The sequence below is a fragment of the Acomys minous genome (genome assembly GCF_964271855.1).
Source record: "Acomys minous genome assembly, chromosome: 14".
Classification (NCBI taxonomy): Eukaryota; Metazoa; Chordata; class Mammalia; order Rodentia; family Muridae; genus Acomys; species Acomys minous.
The window spans coordinates 58,220,920-58,238,976 of NC_140496.1; the positions used below are offsets into that span (position 1 = coordinate 58,220,920).

General features: G+C 46.8%; 1 protein-coding gene across 2 annotated transcripts in view; it reads right to left on the minus strand.

The window, feature by feature from the left end:
* Positions 1 to 785: 785 nt before the first annotated feature.
* Positions 786 to 18,057, minus strand: part of CD101 (CD101 molecule) — a 49,143-nt gene continuing 31,871 nt past the window's right edge. The window contains exons 9-10 of one of the 2 annotated variants that reach the window (XM_084757196.1): positions 11,884 to 12,135; positions 786 to 926 (exon numbers count right to left, since the gene is read on the minus strand). In XM_084757196.1, coding sequence (XP_084613322.1) covers positions 11,891 to 12,135 — 245 coding nt within the window. In that variant the 3' untranslated portion in view covers positions 786 to 926; positions 11,884 to 11,890. Of the gene's footprint in view, positions 927 to 11,324; positions 12,136 to 18,057 lie in introns of those variants that run through there. The other variant, XM_084757195.1, reaches the window with a different exon arrangement.

Sequence of the window (18,057 nt, forward strand, 5' to 3'; positions counted from 1 at the left end):
TTGGGTTCTTTGTTTATATGTAGACATACTTTAGATGGTCTTAATTATTGTTTTACAGAATTTTCTAGAATCTGATCATGTAATTCTTTCAACTCTTTATTTTAAACCCAAATAACTTGTATTTTTATTTAGTACAAGAATGAGCATGTTGATACTTACGAATAGCTGGGATTTCAGTCAGAATTCTGTGAAGTGTGACACTGATGAAGTTTGGACTTGACAAGTATTTGCTATGGAGGGGGAGGCTGTTCTATACATTTCAGGATGTTCAGGAAATACCTAGTGCCGTATTCACTAGCACTTCCCCAATATGTGACCCCAAAAATGTTTCCCTGTACTGCCACGTATTCACTAGGGAGCAAATTTGCCCCATCCCTGCATTGTTAACATCTGTGTTCCATCAGTAGATCAACTCAAAGATAATTGGCATGCTAATGATACTGAGCCTTTTAACTATGAAAATAGACTCTCTATAATAGGTCTTTTCCAGCCCAGCAATGTCTTATAGTTTTAAATGTAGAATCTTTCCACATATTTAAAAAATTTTATTCCAAAGCATTTGATGCTTCATTCTATTATAAATATTATTTCTAAATTATTTGAGATCAAACTACAGTTCATTTTTTTTTAAGTTGATCTAGTACCTGATTTGGGTTTCCTGCAAATGTAATCAAGTCACCTGAAAATAAAGACAGTTTAGTTTGTGTTTCCATCTTTTTGTCTTTTATTTCTTTGTTCTGTTGTATTGTGAGGTAAGCCCAACAGAAACAATCAAACAGACACTCTTAAAGACAAAAGTCTTTATTGCTGGCCAGTGGCTGCGCGGGAAACCTGCCCAAACCATGCAGCCCAAGAATTACAGCCCTTTGTCTTCTGTACACAAGAACTGCGTCCTGGTTGGCATGCTTCAGCTGGCACGAACAGAACTACAGAAGTGAGAAACAAGGTTAGAACATCAAGGGACTATTTACTCAGGACTTTCTTGGAACTGTGGACTAGGTCTTTGTTCCCACTTTGCCAGGCATTGGGGCCTGTGTGATGGGTTTTAAAGTCAGAATGGTGCCTCTAACACTGCGTCAACAGTGTTAAGGTCTGGGGAACTGTTACAGTATTGCATTACAAGACCTTCCAGTCAATATTCAAGAGATACAGCTCTAGTCAACTTGAGAAAATTTCCCTCTGTTGTCTGTTTTCTGAGAAACGTATTGGACTCGAGCACTAAAAACTATTAAATTCTTTCCTTGCACCTACTGAGATGATGAGGGATTTTCTCTCTGTTCTGTTAACACAGTGATTTACATAGATTGAATTTGTATGGTAAACCAGTTTTGCATTTCTTAATAAAACCCGCACAGTAGTAAATTGTGATTAGATCACAGTTGATTGTGATTTGATGTATCATTAAAGTCTATAGAGCATAGTCAAAGTGTTTTTATGTTTTGTTTTGGAGACAAGGTCTAATCATGATCTCCATATCGTCTTCGCTGGCCTCAAACTTGCAGTGTCCATGCCTCTACCTCCTGAGTCTGGAAATAGAGGCACATACTATGATGCTTGCTTTTTTCTTTCTTTGAAACAGGCTTTCACTAAGTAGCTAAGACCGGCCTCACACTCATGGCCCTCCTGCTACTGTCTCCCAAGAGCTAAAATTATAACCTTGTACCTTGACACCTGGCTAAACAATGATTTCCTAAATAATATATACATTATAGCATTTGTGTCTTTTTTTGTTCTCAAAGTTACTGCATGAGGAAGGAGATACACTCTTTAGGGATATGACCCCAGAGGAACAGGATAATTATGGGGAGGAAATTGGTGTATTATCTTACACTTTCCAACTGTGTGTGTGTGTGTGTGTGTGTGTGTGTGTGTGTGTGTGTGTGTGTGTGTTTACATACAGGTAGCAGTCAGAGGTCAAGCTCAGATGTCTTTCGTAGGAGCTGTCCACTTGATTTTTGGGACAGGGTCTCTCATTGGCTTGGAAGCACACTGACTCAGCTCCACAGGCTGGTTAGTGAGGGCCAGGGATCCACCTGTGTCTGCCTCCCCAGTTCTGGGATTATAGGCACATGCCACCACACCAGGCTTTTGTTTGTTTGTTTGTTTGTTTATGTGGGTTCTGAGGCCAAACCTCACATCTTCAAGCTTTTCCCAGCAAAGCCTTTACCGATGGAGCAGTCTCTCAGCCTCCCCACCACACTTTTCAACGTGCTAAAACTCTACGTACAATTTCCTATTTTTCCACGTAAGTACTACAGGTTTCTGTGGTATCCAGTTCAAGCACATTGCTGTGCAACTGCCGCCATTCAGCTCCGGTGAGTTTTTCATCTTCCCAAATCAATGGCCTCTAATGAATTAAACAAATGTCTCCTATTGTCCAATCACTTAGCCCTAGAAAACATTCTATTTTGTCTCCATAAATTCAATTTCTCCAGGCACTTCTCACAAGAGAATCATACACCACTTACCCATTTATGATTGGGATGTTTCCTAAGAGTGTCTCCAAGGCTCATACATGTTGTAGTATGTGCAATAATGCCCTTCCTTTTTTAAAGGATGACTAATTATATATATATAATATTCTGCTAATTTATTCATATATCCATGGGCATAGGGTTGCCTTAGAGTGTTGGCTATTGTGCACGCTGCTGCTATGAACACTGGGTATACAAAGTCTCTTCTTGTCTTTGCTTTAATAATTTGGTATAAACCTCAGCAGCAGGGTTACTGAATTATATGGTAATTCCGTTTCTATTTTCGCAGTAAGATAATGCAAATACGATAAAGAAAAGAAAGAAAGGAAGTGACTTACTGCTGGTTCACAGTAGCAATGCTGCTTTACATCCCAGCCATGCACTCAAGCTTTCTACCCCACGTGTTAGACACGAATTCACTTGCAATGTGTGACAGACGTACTTTTGAAGAGTGAAATAGCAAAATGGCTGGGCATGTAGCCTTCTGATCTGTGGCTGTAGTCATAGCCTTGAGATGCTGTTTTAATGGCGGAGTTACGGTATCTGTTGATGGCTTCGGGATGAGATGCAGGAGTCCAAGGATTGAACCCATCCTCTTAAGCCTTCGAATTCCTTGCACAATTATCTAATACATTACCTTGGGTCTGAGTGCCTCTAAATAGAAATGCATGCTCCAAATACCTCTGTCTGCATTACTCCCTAAGGGCTCTCCTCAGACGAATTGTTTTTCTTTTAATTTACCTGCTTAAATCTGAGTTGATGATCCTTGCTCTATAGTATTATCGTACCAAGAGCTATTAATGGTACATGTTTCAATTGGGGATTCATTGCATGCCCACTTATGTGTGTTATCAAAGGACACTCACTGCCATTGTCATAATATATTTCTATCTGCCCAGGACTCCCAATGATTATTCTGTTTGTTTGTTTGTTTGTTTGTAGGATTTCATAAAGTACTGTCCTTGACCTGTCATTCAGCTGATGAACTCCTGATCACCCTGCCCCCACCTCCCGTGTGCTGGGACTAGTGTGAACCCCAATACCGGTGTTCCTAGGGACTAGTGTGAACCCCAATACCGGTGTTCCTAGGGGATCTGTGTTATAACTGATAACCAAAGAGTTGAAAATCTCCCATGTTGACGGGTGGCTTACTCTAGTCACCATGGCCAGTTGCAAACCCGCACCAGTGATAAGGGCAGGTTCCACATTTTCCAGTCTCTCGTGTAGCACTATGTGTGACATCAAGCTGTATAGAAACGCTTCCTGCCATCAGCCTCAAATAAGAAGATGACCCAAGAAAAGAGCAGAGGCAACTCACAATCTCAGTTACCAAGGAGTGTGCAGGGGAGCACTCCGACAGTCTGTCGTGTACCACAACTCTACCTGAAGTTCAGTTAGTCTAGAACAGGCAAACAAAAGAACAAACCGTACAGCTTTCTCCTACGTCCTCCTAAGACTAAGTGTGGGTCTCAGAAACACTGAGACCAACTCAAGGAATTAGTTAGGGTCATCTAAGAAAACTAAAGAGGTTTTCACAATAAAAGACACACAACCAGAAACACAGTTGGGACCCAGTGAGGTGGTTTGTTATAACTGGAGCACAGGGTACCAAGAGGAGATCAGGGCGAGAAGATTTATTAAGGATCCTACACTGGATGTGCAGATCAAAGTAGAAACTGCCCACACCCTGCCTCACAGAAAGAATAGCTTTGGCCTTTCATGCACGGGTGATGATAGCCTGTCAACTTCCAAAAATGAAGTCTTTACCTAATGTGGTCTTTTGTCTCAGCAAATGGTTTACACAAAACATCTCTCGTTGGTAGTTGGTCTAGAAGTGACCTTGGTTCAGAGGTGGTGTGGTAGAAGCTTCGAATTTCTAACAGGCAAATTAAATGCAGAAGTGAGTTTTAAAATAATAAAAAAAAAGATAAATAGAGGCAGGTATGATGGCACATATACCCATAACCCCAGCATTAAGGATGACAAGGCAAGAAGATTATAGTTCTGAGCTAGCCTGGCCTACATAGCAGGATCCTACCTCAAATAAAAAAGATGAATAAAAGACCAATTGAGATAGGAAAAGTAACTGTCTGCTATTTCTGTACATACCACGATGTGTCATTGGATTTAGCAAATAAATATTAGCTACTTTGTGACTTCATGTGAGACTTAGAATTTTTTTTCCTTTTCCTCCTCCCCCTCTTCCTCCTTCTTCTTTTTTGGTCTGTTTGTTTATATGTTTGTTTTTTGAGTCTCTGAGTCAGAGTCTTGCTACATGGCCCAGGTTTACCTAAAACTTGAAATTTTCTGATAATTTTGTTCTTTACTAAGGCGTTCACAAAATTGATGCCACTTCTGTTATTCACAGATGGGAAATGAAAATTGTTTTCCAGACACCATGCTTCACTCTGCTGCCTTCCCAGCCCAACTTCAGCCAAACTCTTCCCTGGTAATCCCCATTCCAGAACACTCAGCCTCTCCTTCCTTGTTAAGCCACACTCGGGGGCTAGCCAATAGTCACGATAGGACTCAAGTACCTATGCACATTTGAGATCCACTTCTCCCAGCTGTCTCCAGGAGTGTGGCCCTTAAACCAACCCAAAGCTATGTTGTGGAAGTGTTGGTTTCCTTTAAAAACTCCATTACGAGCTGGGCATGGTGGTGCATGCCTTTAATCCCAGCATTCGGGAGGCAGAGGCAGGCAGATTGCTGTGAGTTCGAGGCCAGCCTGGTCCACAAAACTGGTCCAGGACAGCCAAGGCTACACAGAGAAACCCTGTCTCGAAAACGAACAACAACAACAACAACAACAACAACACCTTCAGTTGTCTCAGTCACGTTATGTAAACATGTCTTTGTTTTAATCTCACGTGTAGGATATGGAGGCTGCTCCAGTTCATCCACAAACTGGTAACAGGCTCGTGAGAGGGTGTGTGATCTTTGTCAGCAGGAGGCTGCCTCTTGTGGGGCCGTGGCTTTTGTCAACTGGAAAACATCTTGCGCAGACTCTGAGAGGGTATAAATAGGAGAGCCCAGAGATGAAGAGGGTGGATGTCTGAGAGAAGAGTGCATGGAGGAGGCAGTCGGAGAAGGAAGAGAAGACCACTGCTGCATTTGTTGTTGCTGGCTGAATATCCTGAGATGGAGATTGGTGTTGCCCCAAGGAGCCCTACAACCCTAAACAGTGGGAAGTAGCCAAAGAGAACCACGCCCCTTCTCCCCAGTAACCTTCTTCCTCTCCTACCTGGAAGGGATTGAGGCAGAGAAGGGAGAAGGAGATATAAGAAACCAAAATAAAAATAGATTTTAAAAGTATGCCTACAAAGCTACTCTATGCACTGATTGCATTTTTCTTGAGCGTTTCCTCTCTCTAGACTGTTTACCTCAACTCAACTTTTCTTTTAAAGATATGCCATTGCTTTTTAATCCTCAGTCCAATAGTGTCTCCTTTATGGTATTTCTTTCATTCTAAAGTGGTCATAGCACTTAGATAATTAGCCGTAAAATGAACAGCCAATGTAACAGAAGTGCCTTGGAGTCTATCTGGTGTAGCGCCCCCCCCCCTCAAGCAGGCTTGTATGACCTCCTTGCAGGAAGCAAAGGGAAAGAGGTCATGCGCACATACCCGAGGCCATGGGACAGGAAGTGGAGGAATGAACAAGATGCTCATCTCCCATTCTGGTTCCAGACTGGTCAGTGTTTAGATGTTACAAAGGAGGCATTGGGCCAAGGGCATAGAACTAGTTTAGCAGGAGAACAATTAGAGATCAGAAAGTCACAGTGACCTTGGATTCATCGCCTTCTCTGTGCATGTGACAGAGGTAGAGAGTCACCAGTGAGTGCAGTGCAGCCTGCCCATCTCTCTTGCTCCAGCACCCCAAACCCCATAAAGCCCATGGTAGTCCACTAAATAGTGGAATCACCGGAAGATACTTCACTTTGTGGGTGCATGGGAACCCTCCGAAACCTGCAGAATCCTTAGGTATATTTGAAGGGCATTATTGATGCCTAAGACCCTGTTGTAAGCAAGCCATGACAAAAGCCTGTGAAGTCTGAATTCCTACTACTGATTTCATTTCATGCAAGGACAGGTGTAGCCAAAACCAAAACAAAACAAAACAAAAAACAAACAAAAATGACATTCACTTATGATCTGAAGTGGTTTAAAAATCTATTTGTAAGTTGGCTGCTGAGACATGAGCAAGCTGCTTTCTTAGGTTCAGCTATTATGGACGGGAGCTGCTTCTACCACCATGAACCCTACCACAGAAGACAAGCAAGCTCCTTTGTCTACATAAGCACCCATTTGGAACCCCATGATGTGGGTATTACCATCATCAGAACCCCTATGCCGCCCCCCATGGGTGCTCCCCATAGCAGTGAATTTGAGCATAGCGTTTGTGGTAAGGAAGTCTAGGACAGCAGTTCTCACTCAACCTGTGGGTCGTCATCCCCCTGGGGGTCGAAAGGGCCTTCCACGGGGGTCACGTTTCAGATATGTGCATCACGGTTCATCACAGTAGAAAATTTGCAGTTATGAAGTAGCATTGAGAATAACGTTATGGTTGGAGGTCACCACAGCATGAGGAACTGTATTAAGGGGTCGCAGCATCAGGAAGGCTGAGAGCCAGCAGCTTAGGATATCTCTATAAACCTATATTTTGGTTCTTGTTCTTCTGCATAGTCCTAGTTGATCCTGGATAAATCCCAACTGCTCTGAGCCTCGGTCCCTTGCTTGCAGGACAGAAACAAGCCCTTCTGTGAAGCATGCCAAGAAACTCTCTGATGATGGATAAATTCTGAACAGTCATGAGGAATTAGCATGGCTTGCATCTTTTCACTATGGCGTTCATCCTCAGCAATAAATCAGTCAGGGTCGCACATGTCTCAAAAGACTAAAAATAAGGAAAGGGCCGGCGTGTCTTATTCATCTCTGTGTCAGCTTGTCTCGCTTAGAGAAGGTTCTCAGAACAGTGGCGAGGAGCCCTGCAAGGTGACAAGCTTTCCAACCTCACCGCCATCCTGCTTGGGAGCATCCCAAGGGCAGAGCGGCTTGGACCACACACCAGTCCAGAGAGCCTAAGACTGTTTATTAAGTCAACCAAATAAGCAATAACAGTAGAAAAAATAGGTCAAGTCGAGTGTTTCAGGAACACAATACATGGCTACGGTGAGCAGAACATTCACCAGGAGCGACAGAAGCTGGGAAACAGTCCTTGTGAAGAGTCAGAAAGAAATCGTTTTAGGCTTTGTTAAGTCTCATGGTGTTCCAGTTTTCTTTCTGTTGCTTTGATAAAGACATTCTGACCAAAAAGCAACCTGGGGAGGAAGGGTTTATTCGCCTGATACATCCAACTCACAATCCATCGCTGAGAGAAGCCAGGACAGGAGACTGAAGCAGAAACCACGGAGGAGCACTGCTTCCTAGTCAGTCTCTGGCTCGCTTAGCTAGCTTCCTTACACAGCCCAGGCCCACCTGCCTAAGGATGGTGCCGCCCACAGTGGGCTGGGCCCTCCTGTGCCAACTAGCAATCAAGAAACCCCGCCCCGCATAGACATGCGTCCTGCTCACTCTGATATAGGCAATTCCTCAATTGAGGTTGACTCTTCCCGGGGGCACTCTGAGTTGTGTAAAACTGACAATAAAAACTAACCAGCACACATGGTCCCCTTAGCAACCTCCCATTGCGGTCCTTTCCTCACAAAGGCAGCCATGCAAAGAGTGTAAGGGAAAGAGAACGGCTATATCCTGGTAAATTGTATTTAAAGCACGGTGTAAGGCTGCATCAGGCCCTTGGGCTGTAGCTTGCCAATCCCTGAGAGAAAGGCTTGTCTGGCTGCCAAAGAGGATTGATAACAAAGCTGAAAATAAAGCCAGGTGGGGACACAGAATAGGAGATTTGCAAGCACTAAGCACAAGGGAAGCCCTCCTCGAGGTTCAAACATAAATCAAAGAAGGGCGCAACTGGAGAGAAGTGTCCCAGCCCAGCTGTGGAGAGAAGTGTCCCAGCCCAGCTGTGGAGAGAAGTGTCCCAGCCCAGCTGTGGAGATGGCTTGCATGGTAAAGCGCCAGCCGCACAGGAATCAGGACCTGAGTCCCCAGCGCTTACATAAGAGCGGAGTATGGTAACGCTTGTCTGTAATCCCAGCCCTGGGTTGGCATGAGTGTGTGCATGTGTGTTGTGGGGGTGGAGGTGGGGGGGGGAGATAAGACCAGCACATCTTGGTGGTTCACTGGCCAGCCAGTCTAGCTCAGAGCAGGTGAGCTCAGGCTCCGTGAGATTCTTCTTCACAAAAATAAGGCAGAGTATCGACTGAGGAACACATCCCAGGGTCTACCTCTGGCCTCCGCACATAGGTGCACACAGGTGCACATATCTGCACACTCATGTCAACATAGGTAGACACACAGACACACACACACACACACACACACACACACACACACACACACACACGAAGTTCAAAAGTTAGAGTTTGGGGGCTCAGTTGCCTAAAAACTGACTGTTGGACCAATAGTACAACGTAATTCTAAGGCAATCAGATGTGCCATTCATTCTGCCTGTGAAAGAGAGCACCCAGATCGGCCCAGGCAACATGGCCATGGAGGTGGACATATTTGAGTCACCACCCTTCAGCCTACCACAGTGCCTGACAAGCAGGGAGGGTTGCGGGGACATATTTTCCCTGGCTGCACTCTGACTGAAAACGTTTGGAGTCCTGTCTCGTCTAAGAAGGTCTGTCCTGGGTTCAACAGAAAAGAAGTAACGCTTGAGTTGAAAGGTAAGGACAGAGGGGCACCCTTGGGAGAAGTCTCCAAGAGACCGGATGGGAACTGCTGCGGTGTCTTCCAGGGTTCTCTGGCCAGGGTTCATTTCAAAGACAGGTTTCTTCCATGCCTTCTCAGAGGCAGGCAGGCAGGTCTCTGTGAGTGCTGGGTTAGCCTGGTTGACACTGTGACTGCCAGGTCAGCCATAGCTACATAGTAAAACCCTGTCTTTAAAAATAAATAAATAAATAAAGGCCCCTGGGGCTGGAGAGATGACTCAGGGGTTAAGAGCACTCACTGGCTGCTCTTCCAGAGGTCCCAGGTTCCTTTGCCAGCACTCACCCACACAGAAGCTTACAACTATCTGTAACTTCAGTTCTAAGATTTATCATGCTCTGTCCTGACCTTAGTGAGCCCTGCACGCACCTTAGTGGGTGCACAGACATACATGTAGTCAAATTACCCTTATGCAAAATTAAAAAATAAAAATTTAAAGGGCTCTAAAAATGGGGGTGGGGGGGTGGGGAGCCATCATATTTGTTTTTTAAGAACTCCTCGGTTTCACTTTTCTTCTTATCCTTACCTGGGAGAGAAGAAGTTAATGTGTTGGTTGGGTGTTTAAGAAAACATTTGGAATGTTTCAAATGAGGCCTTAGGGGGAGTTGGATTAAAGAACCCGCAGGTCTACAGTGGGAGTTCTCACAGCCACCGATAATCTGCTGGCAAAGGAGCAAAGGAACTAATTATCTTTGGAGAGGACTGTGTGCCTGATAAAATAATTAAAAATAAATGGCTCTCCTTAGAAATGCAAATTACCAAGTACTGCAGAAACCCTGGTGGTCACACAGACAATAAATAGATGTGTTATCTGAGGTGCTTTACTTGATTGACTTTCAAATCTGGCTATGAGTAGGCTGACACAGTGGAGACAGCTCCTGAGAGCCTCAACCCATGACGCCTCCCCCTTGGGACTTTCTAGGGTGACATTAGTAAACTTGGGAACCAGACTTGACCTACTGTTTCCCTTGAGCACAAACTCCGATAACATGAGATAGGGGACATTACTGCAGACACGTGAGATAGGGGACATTACTCCCTCTCCCAAGTTCTACGGAAACTGTTTCCTCCTACCCAGTGCTGTCAAAGAAAAGAAGGCAATCGGCCAAGCACTGTGGCGGTAGGGGGGGGGTGGGGTGTGGTGTGGGGTGAGGAGAAGACGGGAGGCCTGGGAGGCTGAGTGGACCACTGTGGCCTGAGGAGGGAGGATGTTCCTCAATGATGACTACTAACTGAAACCAAGCGTGCCAGTGTGTGCTTCCTCCTCCTCCTCTTCCTCCTCCTCTTCCTCCTCCTCTTCCTCCTCCTCCACCTCTCCCTCCTCCTCTTCCTCTACTTCCTCCTCCTCTTCCTCCTCCTCTTCCTCCTCTTCCTCTTCTTCCACCTCTTCCTCCTTCTCTTCCTCCTCCTCTTCCTCTACTTCCTCCTCCTCTTCCTCTACTTCCTCCTCCTCTTCCTCTACTTCCTCCTCCTCTTCCTCTTCCTCCTCCTCCTCTTCCTCCTCCTCTTCCTCTACTTCCTCCTCCTCCTTTTCCTCCTCCTCTTCCTCCTCCTCTTCCTCCACCTCTTCCTCCTTCTCCTCTTCCTCCACCTCTTCTTCCTCTTCCTCCTCCCCCACCTCCTCCTCCTCTTCTTCTTCTTTTTTTTTTTTTCCCAAGACAGGGTTTCTCTGTGTAGCCCTAATTATCCTAGGACTCACTCTGTAGACCAGGCTGGCCTCAAGCTCAGAGATTCCCCCGCCTCTGTCTCCTGAGTACCGGGATTAAAGGTGTGTGCACCACAGCTCAGTGCCAGTTCATCTTCTAATGCCAGCACCCCGGAAGCTGCTCTTGGGAGAAGGAAGACTACTGTAAGCTGGAGAACAGCCTGGACTCCACAGTGCAGGGATACACAAGGAGACCAAGGGTGAGGCTAGCCGGGGCTGTATCATAAGACCCTTTCTCAAAAAACAAAAACAAAAACAAAACCACCCCCAATTCAGAAAGCATAAAGCCAAATAAGTACTTCAAAAAGGCCACAACGTGTTATACTTTGTCAAAAGAACCATTATTGATAAGACACCTACTCTTACACTTTCAGCATGCATTTGTAAAAGGGATTGGGGGAAAAATTGGATTTCTGCCTAGAAAAAAGTTGCATCCTGACTGGAGAGTCCATGCTCTCAAGTCCTCTTGCTTTGCTGACATCAGGTTTTTCCTACATTTCTTATCTAGAGGAAAATGGTTTCCCTTGTGACTGGGCCAGGCTGATGTTTCCAAGGGAATAGATGATGTTGGAGAGGGCCGAGAGAGGAAGGAAGGAAGGAAGGCTCACCAGCTGCTGTTCCTCTCTTTCCAGATGAGGGCTGGACCTCCAGGAGGCGAGGTCTGTGCAGGCTGGGGCAAGGATGCTGTCTGCTGCTGAAGGCCGCAAACATACTAAGGTGGGTGCTATACAAGGAAACACTTAACAGGATCTGGCTAACAATATATGCCTTCTGGTCCCTGAGTAAGGTGGCCAAGGCCTAGAGCAGAATTCATTCACCCTGGTCAGTCCAATCTAATCCAATCAATCCCTCCACAATCCTTCCTCTAGCACAGGCACCTGGTGTTCAGCAGCCGTCGAGGTCCCTTCCTGCTTCCTTCCCAAGTGTGGTCCAGTTTCCAGTGGTGCTTTCCATGTCCACCCAGAGAGCTTTTTCTTTCTTCGTACTGAGGCTCAGCTGTGACAACTTCCTGGCCTTCCAGTAGAGGCAGAGGAGGGGGACGAGCAGAAGCAACAGCACAATGAAGGGGCAGACGACGAGGAAGTGGAGTAAGAGCTCAGAGGAGCAGATGCGGGATGAGAACGTGGGCTCTGCAACCAAAGAGAAACACAGAAGAGAGAGATCAGTGTCCGCATTGCCTGGGCGGCATAGTCACGTCCACCTCCCTATACGTTATTATAGGCAGGTCCATGGAGATGACAGGGTGGGGTGGCTCAGGCCTTTCATCCCTTGAGGAGAACAAGCCTAGGACATTCCTGACGCATACATTCTCCTCCCCCCGCCCCCCCCCCGCACTCCCCTGCACCCACTACCCGGCCATTGCAGCTATAAAGCTGCCGATGACCTACTTACAACCACCAGCCAAAAAGAAAAGCAAAACAAAAAAGAAAACCTTTCCTTTAATCTTCTTCCCTCAGAAAAGATATGTATAATTCAGCCCTCGTTCTCAACTGCGGAGCTGGTCCTGAATTTTTAACTGAGCTATTCCCACCGCTGCTCCTGAAACTCACAGCTCACTGCGCTGCCCCCCCCGCCCCGCCCTCAGCGGCAGCCGTACCCATGAAGGAGGGTGCTTCTCCTCCAATACCATGCCACATAGGTAGCTCAGCCCTTGGCTCCTTGTCCTCCACGCTCAACCGTCACTTCCTGTATCCAAGCCATTGGGAACAGCCCCTGTCTGGGTGGATCTCACTTCTCCCAGCCTTCTCTCATGGACTTACACACACGCACACACATTTGTTTAGTGCCCCGTCTTCCCTGGATTGAGACTAAGAGTGTCCTGGGTTCCTACATCACCCACAGTGCCTAGATATGTGCTCAAGAGCTTTTTCTGATCTGAACTAAACCAAACTGACAGCTGTCACAGGGTCAAGGCTGTACAGAGACATTCCAAAGCATGTGATCCTCAGGCAGGGGCAGGGAGCAGGGAGGGTACCATCAGCAGACAAACATGGGGCAATGGGGCTCCCGGCCTCTTCCCACAGAAGCAAAAAAGGGAGGGTTACAGACAACGAAGGTCCTGGGAAATGGTCCCCTGAGCTAATGGGCAAAGGTCCATGTTATGGGCATTCAGCAGAAAGCCACATGTGTGACGTGCTAGCAACCACTCGCTGTAGTTTTCCAACTGTGATATCCAGATAGTCAATTATGATATATTTGAAACTGGGGCTGTTCTGAGCAATCCGATACTAACAACAGCTGTGCTTTCCTTAGGCAACTGTAATGACATGAGCCCTCTCTTCTTCAGAGGTTAAGCTACAGAATTTACAAGATTATAGATTCTCCGTGATAAAAATGAGTTCAATAGGTCATTCTGACCAACCTCCTGCTGCAAAAAAAAAAAAAAAAAAAAAAAAAAAAAAAAAAAAAGTTCCTTTGGAGCTTTACTGATGCACTTTACAGTTTGGAGACTCTTTGCTGAAATCAAGAGAGAACCCAAAAAATTTGCTTGAGGTTGGCACTGGGATCTCTTTGAGGGACAGGCCTGTGTCATCTGTCTTTGCCTCTTGTGAAGCACTTTCTGTAGAAAGCCTCCAGGGTCCTGATGAAGGAATCAACTGCCAAGTGTATTCCCCATGCGAGAGCCAGGGTGGCCAGCATCATGCTATGCAGAGTGACAGTTCTTGGTGAATAGGAGGCTGTCGGTTCAGGATGGAGTTGGCACAAAGTGGCAGATGCCTCCGCTCCTCAAAGGCTGGGATTATAGGCATGTGTCACCAAGCCTGGTTTAATTTTTAACTCTTTTCTGTCCTCTTTCTGCAGTCTTCTCCCAAATGATCCACTTGGACTGTAATTAGTCTCCCAGGTCTCATCTGATGATGTTTGCGAACACGGTCAAAGGAGGCAGAGCCTGCAACGCTGTGTTAGAATAGGCCAGACTGCTCAGCCATAGCTACTGACAGAAAACTTCTTTTTATAGCAACAGCCACTGTCAGGAAATGGCAAACCCCCTACGGGGAGTCCATCCAGGAGTGTGTAAACAGTCTCCTCAGGAGTCCAGACTCCCAGAGAATGACAGCCAGCCAGGATTGTCACCTCCCCAAGGAAGTTTACTAACCTCAGGGCTGGACTCTCTGGGATATCAAAGGGTACCAGTGTTGATGTATCCCTACCCTCCCCCATACAATGGGCACACTGCCACTAGATGGGACCTGTTCCTTACTTTCCCCACATCCTCAGAGCTGTGCTTTCTCCACCTTGAATCTTCTCTCCTCTCCACCCCACCCGCTCTGCCTGGCTGCAGGCTCATAATGTGAACCCTCCCTTTCCTGAGACCTCTAAGAAGAGACCTCCTGCTCTGCCTGAGGGCTTGAACTCTCCCTTGGGGCTCCGAGGATGCTGCTGTCTGTCCTCAGCTTTAATGACGCTGAGAGAGGGTGGGGCCATGGAGTCCCAGCTAAAAGCCTGGCCTTGAGCATCCCTATAGAGGAGTGAATGAGCACCAGCTATACTGCAGTGAGAGCTTGGCTCACATCCTCACTCCTCAACTCACTCTTAAGAACAGCGGATAAGTTATTCCAACCCTTTGTTGTCTTATCAACTAAGCAGGGATAATAACTTATACAATATGATACAATGATACAATATGTAATATAACATTTAATACAATACCTAGACCACTTGTTAAGTGGACATGCAATAGACATTAGCTAGAATGTTCCTGGGAATGCTGAGAACCCCCCAGGCAACCTTCTCCTAAGCTCCCTGATTCCTCACAGAGACCTCAGCTCTCTAGTTTGGATCTGGAATGTCCACTAAAGGGCAAGGTAGTAAAAATTTGGGCTCAGCTTGGTGCTTCTGGAAATTGATGAGACCTTTAAAAGGGTCAGTGGGAGGTCATATGTCATTGGAATTCTGGTTCTCTTTCTCCCTCCCTCCCTCCCTCCCTCCCTCCCTCCCTCCCTCCCTCTCTCTCTCTCTCTCTCTCTCTCTCTCTCTCTCTCTCTCTCTCTCTCCTACCAGGATGTCAGGAGGCCAAGAAGCTCCTTGAAGTACCACACCTTCTTACCCACCTTGCTGCCAGCCCAAAGCCATGGACCCACCAACTGTGGCCTCAAAACTCCAAAACTTGGAGACAAAATAGATCTTTCATCCTTAGACATTCTCTCAGGTTTCCTGTCCCAAAGATGGGACACTGACGGACACAGCGGACTTCACATGTTCTTCCATGACTAAAGCTTTCCCCTCAACAGAAAGTCAATCGATGGCTTCAAAGACTCTGGCTGTGGCGATTTGAGGGACATATCCCCATCCATCGTGGACATTTGAGCACTTGGTCCCCAATTTTTGGTGCTGTCTTGGGGAGGCTTAGGGAGGTATGTCCTTGCTGAGGAAGTACGTCACTGTGGCAGGCTTTGAGTTTAAAGATCCACACTGCTTCTAGTTCACTTCCTCTGCTCTGCGCTTTCAGTTCAAGATGCGAGCCCTCAGCGGCTGAGCTACCTGCCTCACGGCTACCTGCTGCCTCCTGGCTACCTGCTGCCTCCTGGCTACCTGCTGCCTGTTGCCTCTGCTTTGCCATCATGGCCTTGAGCCCCCTGGAATCCAAAGCCCAAAAAAATTCTCTCTTCTATAAGTTTCCTTGTTTGTGGTGTTTTATCTCAAGGACAGAAGAGTAACTAACACACTGGCTTTCTCTCTTGTCAGGGGTGGTAAGAACCAGGAGAGTCTGCAGCAAGTTGTCCAGATGCTGGGATGGCAGGATGACGAAGGGGAGATGGGGCAGGCACACAGGAAGTAGGAAGAAATCTGGCATTGGGCTAGTCTGCCCCTGAGACCCCAGCCTTCAGCATGAAGGGACTGTCTTCGTGGGAGGAGGATGCTCCATTTAGAGCAATCTGCCACCAAAGGGCAGCACAGTGCCCTCTGAACAGCACTGAGCAACTGTCAGCTCCAGTGCTTCTAAATTACCTCTCGGGGGAGGGCACTGCTTGCCCTGGATCCTGCAGTCACCATTTCCCACCATCTGCCTCTCACCCATATTTGGATGAGACCTGGTGACACTCAAAACCATTATAGTTTGGCATTTTGAATCAATCCAAGTAAGTGCCCCAGACTCAAAGTACAAGGCCTGAAGAACGGAGCCAAAATCATAATGAACACACTTCATCTTCAACAGCCTTTTATAACTCGCTCCCTTCTGCCCACAGCTAGGCACACCATGAAGAGCTTTTCCTCTGGACACTTCCTCAGAAATGTTGATAGGAGGGAGAGAGAGAGGGAGGGAGGAAGGGAGGGAAGATGAAAGTGCTTCCAACCTCTCCCCGCCTCCATCCAGAACTTGGGCCATGTGAGGTCATTTGTGAGAGTTAAGCCCTGCCAAGAACTAAAAGCGGGATTTGGATCTCTGTAGCAAGTACATCCCAGAGTAAGTGGCCCCTGACAGCTTCCTGTATTAGCCTAATTGGAGGCGTGTGTGTTCATTCTTTCTTCAAGTGTTAGTTGAGTGCTTCGTGCCAGACCTTGTTGAGTGCAGGGGGGGGGGGGGAAGATAAACAAATGGCCTCTCTAGAAACTTCAGTGTGGTAGGAACACAGGTCCCCTGTAAGAATCCATTTCTAAATAAATCCTTGTCTAAATAAAAGTTGAGATATAGTAATGAATCTTATGCTGCCACAAATAAGCCAATCTATGCCCTCCCCCTACCCCCCCCCCACGTGCACACCCACCCCTGCTCGAAAGCCTTATGGATTGGCCTCACTGTATCAAGCTCTACTGGTAGTGAGCTTGTCTCGCATGCCCACAACTCTGGGTCCAATCCCAGTGTTATATAAATCTGGCGCCATGGAGCAGATGTGTAATCCTAGCACCGTGGAGGTAGAGGCAGGGGGATTAGAAGTTCAAGGCTATCCTTGGCTATATAGCACATGTGAGGACAGCCTGGGATCTGTGAATCCTTAACTCAAAAAGAGAAAAACAAAAACAAAAACAAATGAAAGGATAACGCATTTGTATTTAGGATCTGAAGGTGAGGTCAAAAGAGTCAGCCCTACTGCCCTTACCCTCGTTGTAAAGAGACAAGATGCCAGCAGGTGGGGTAGGGAGGCGGGTTATAGTCTGTTCTGCCTCAGCTCAAGTCATGTGACCCACGGTTCTTTGGTGTTATCCTAAACTAACCATATCCGGTGTGGTCAAATAGAGGAGGTGGCTAAGTAAAGAGCAATGGCAAACTGTTTTTGATTTGGATTCAATCAACCTGCAGAATTGGCACTCAGAAGCACAACTGTGAGCTGGCAAACATCTGCGCCTCTCTTGGGTGTCAGGCCAGAGTTGAAAGACATGCGGTGTTGGTGCATTCTCGGAGTGTGTGTCCACTAGTGGTGGTGTGTGTGGTACAGGTAGAAGCAGGTGATGATGACTGAGAGAAAGCGGGTCAGGGAAACATGAAGGCTTACTCGTACAGTGGGAAGGACGGCATAGAGGAGCGCCATCGCCTCTTAGGCTGCCCACAGAGCCAGACACTCGGCTGCCAGATGGACTGCATCTCCCCACTACTGCCCTTCCCCCTCTGCACTGCTCCTCAGCCTACCAACTTGAACCCCAAACAGAACAAATAAGGAAAATCCACCAGTGCTTTCTGCCTTGTGTTACGGTCTCCTCTCTTGCCCTTTACAGAGCTTGTTGAGAGAGCATCCCAACTCTTACGCGTCTGTCTCCTTACCCCGCAGGCTCACATTCTTATTGCTTTTCTGCCCCTACATGCTAGATCCAATAGAGATGTTCCCATGCTCTTGTCCCTATAAGGAAAGGTATCTCCTATAACGTAACTCACATTATGTTGTGCCTAGGCTGGCAACCAGCAAACCCCAGAGAGCTCCTAACTTTGCCTACAACAGTTCTGGGGACACAAGTGCATATGAGATCATGCCTGGTTTGTTGCATGGGTACCAGGACCCGAACCCCAGCTCTCATGGTTGCACAGCGGTGTGTCTAAGCACTTGGGTATCTCTTCAGCCCTTGCATTCTCATATTACAGGGCCTTTTTGTACTGTTCGGTCCCTTGGGCTTCCCTT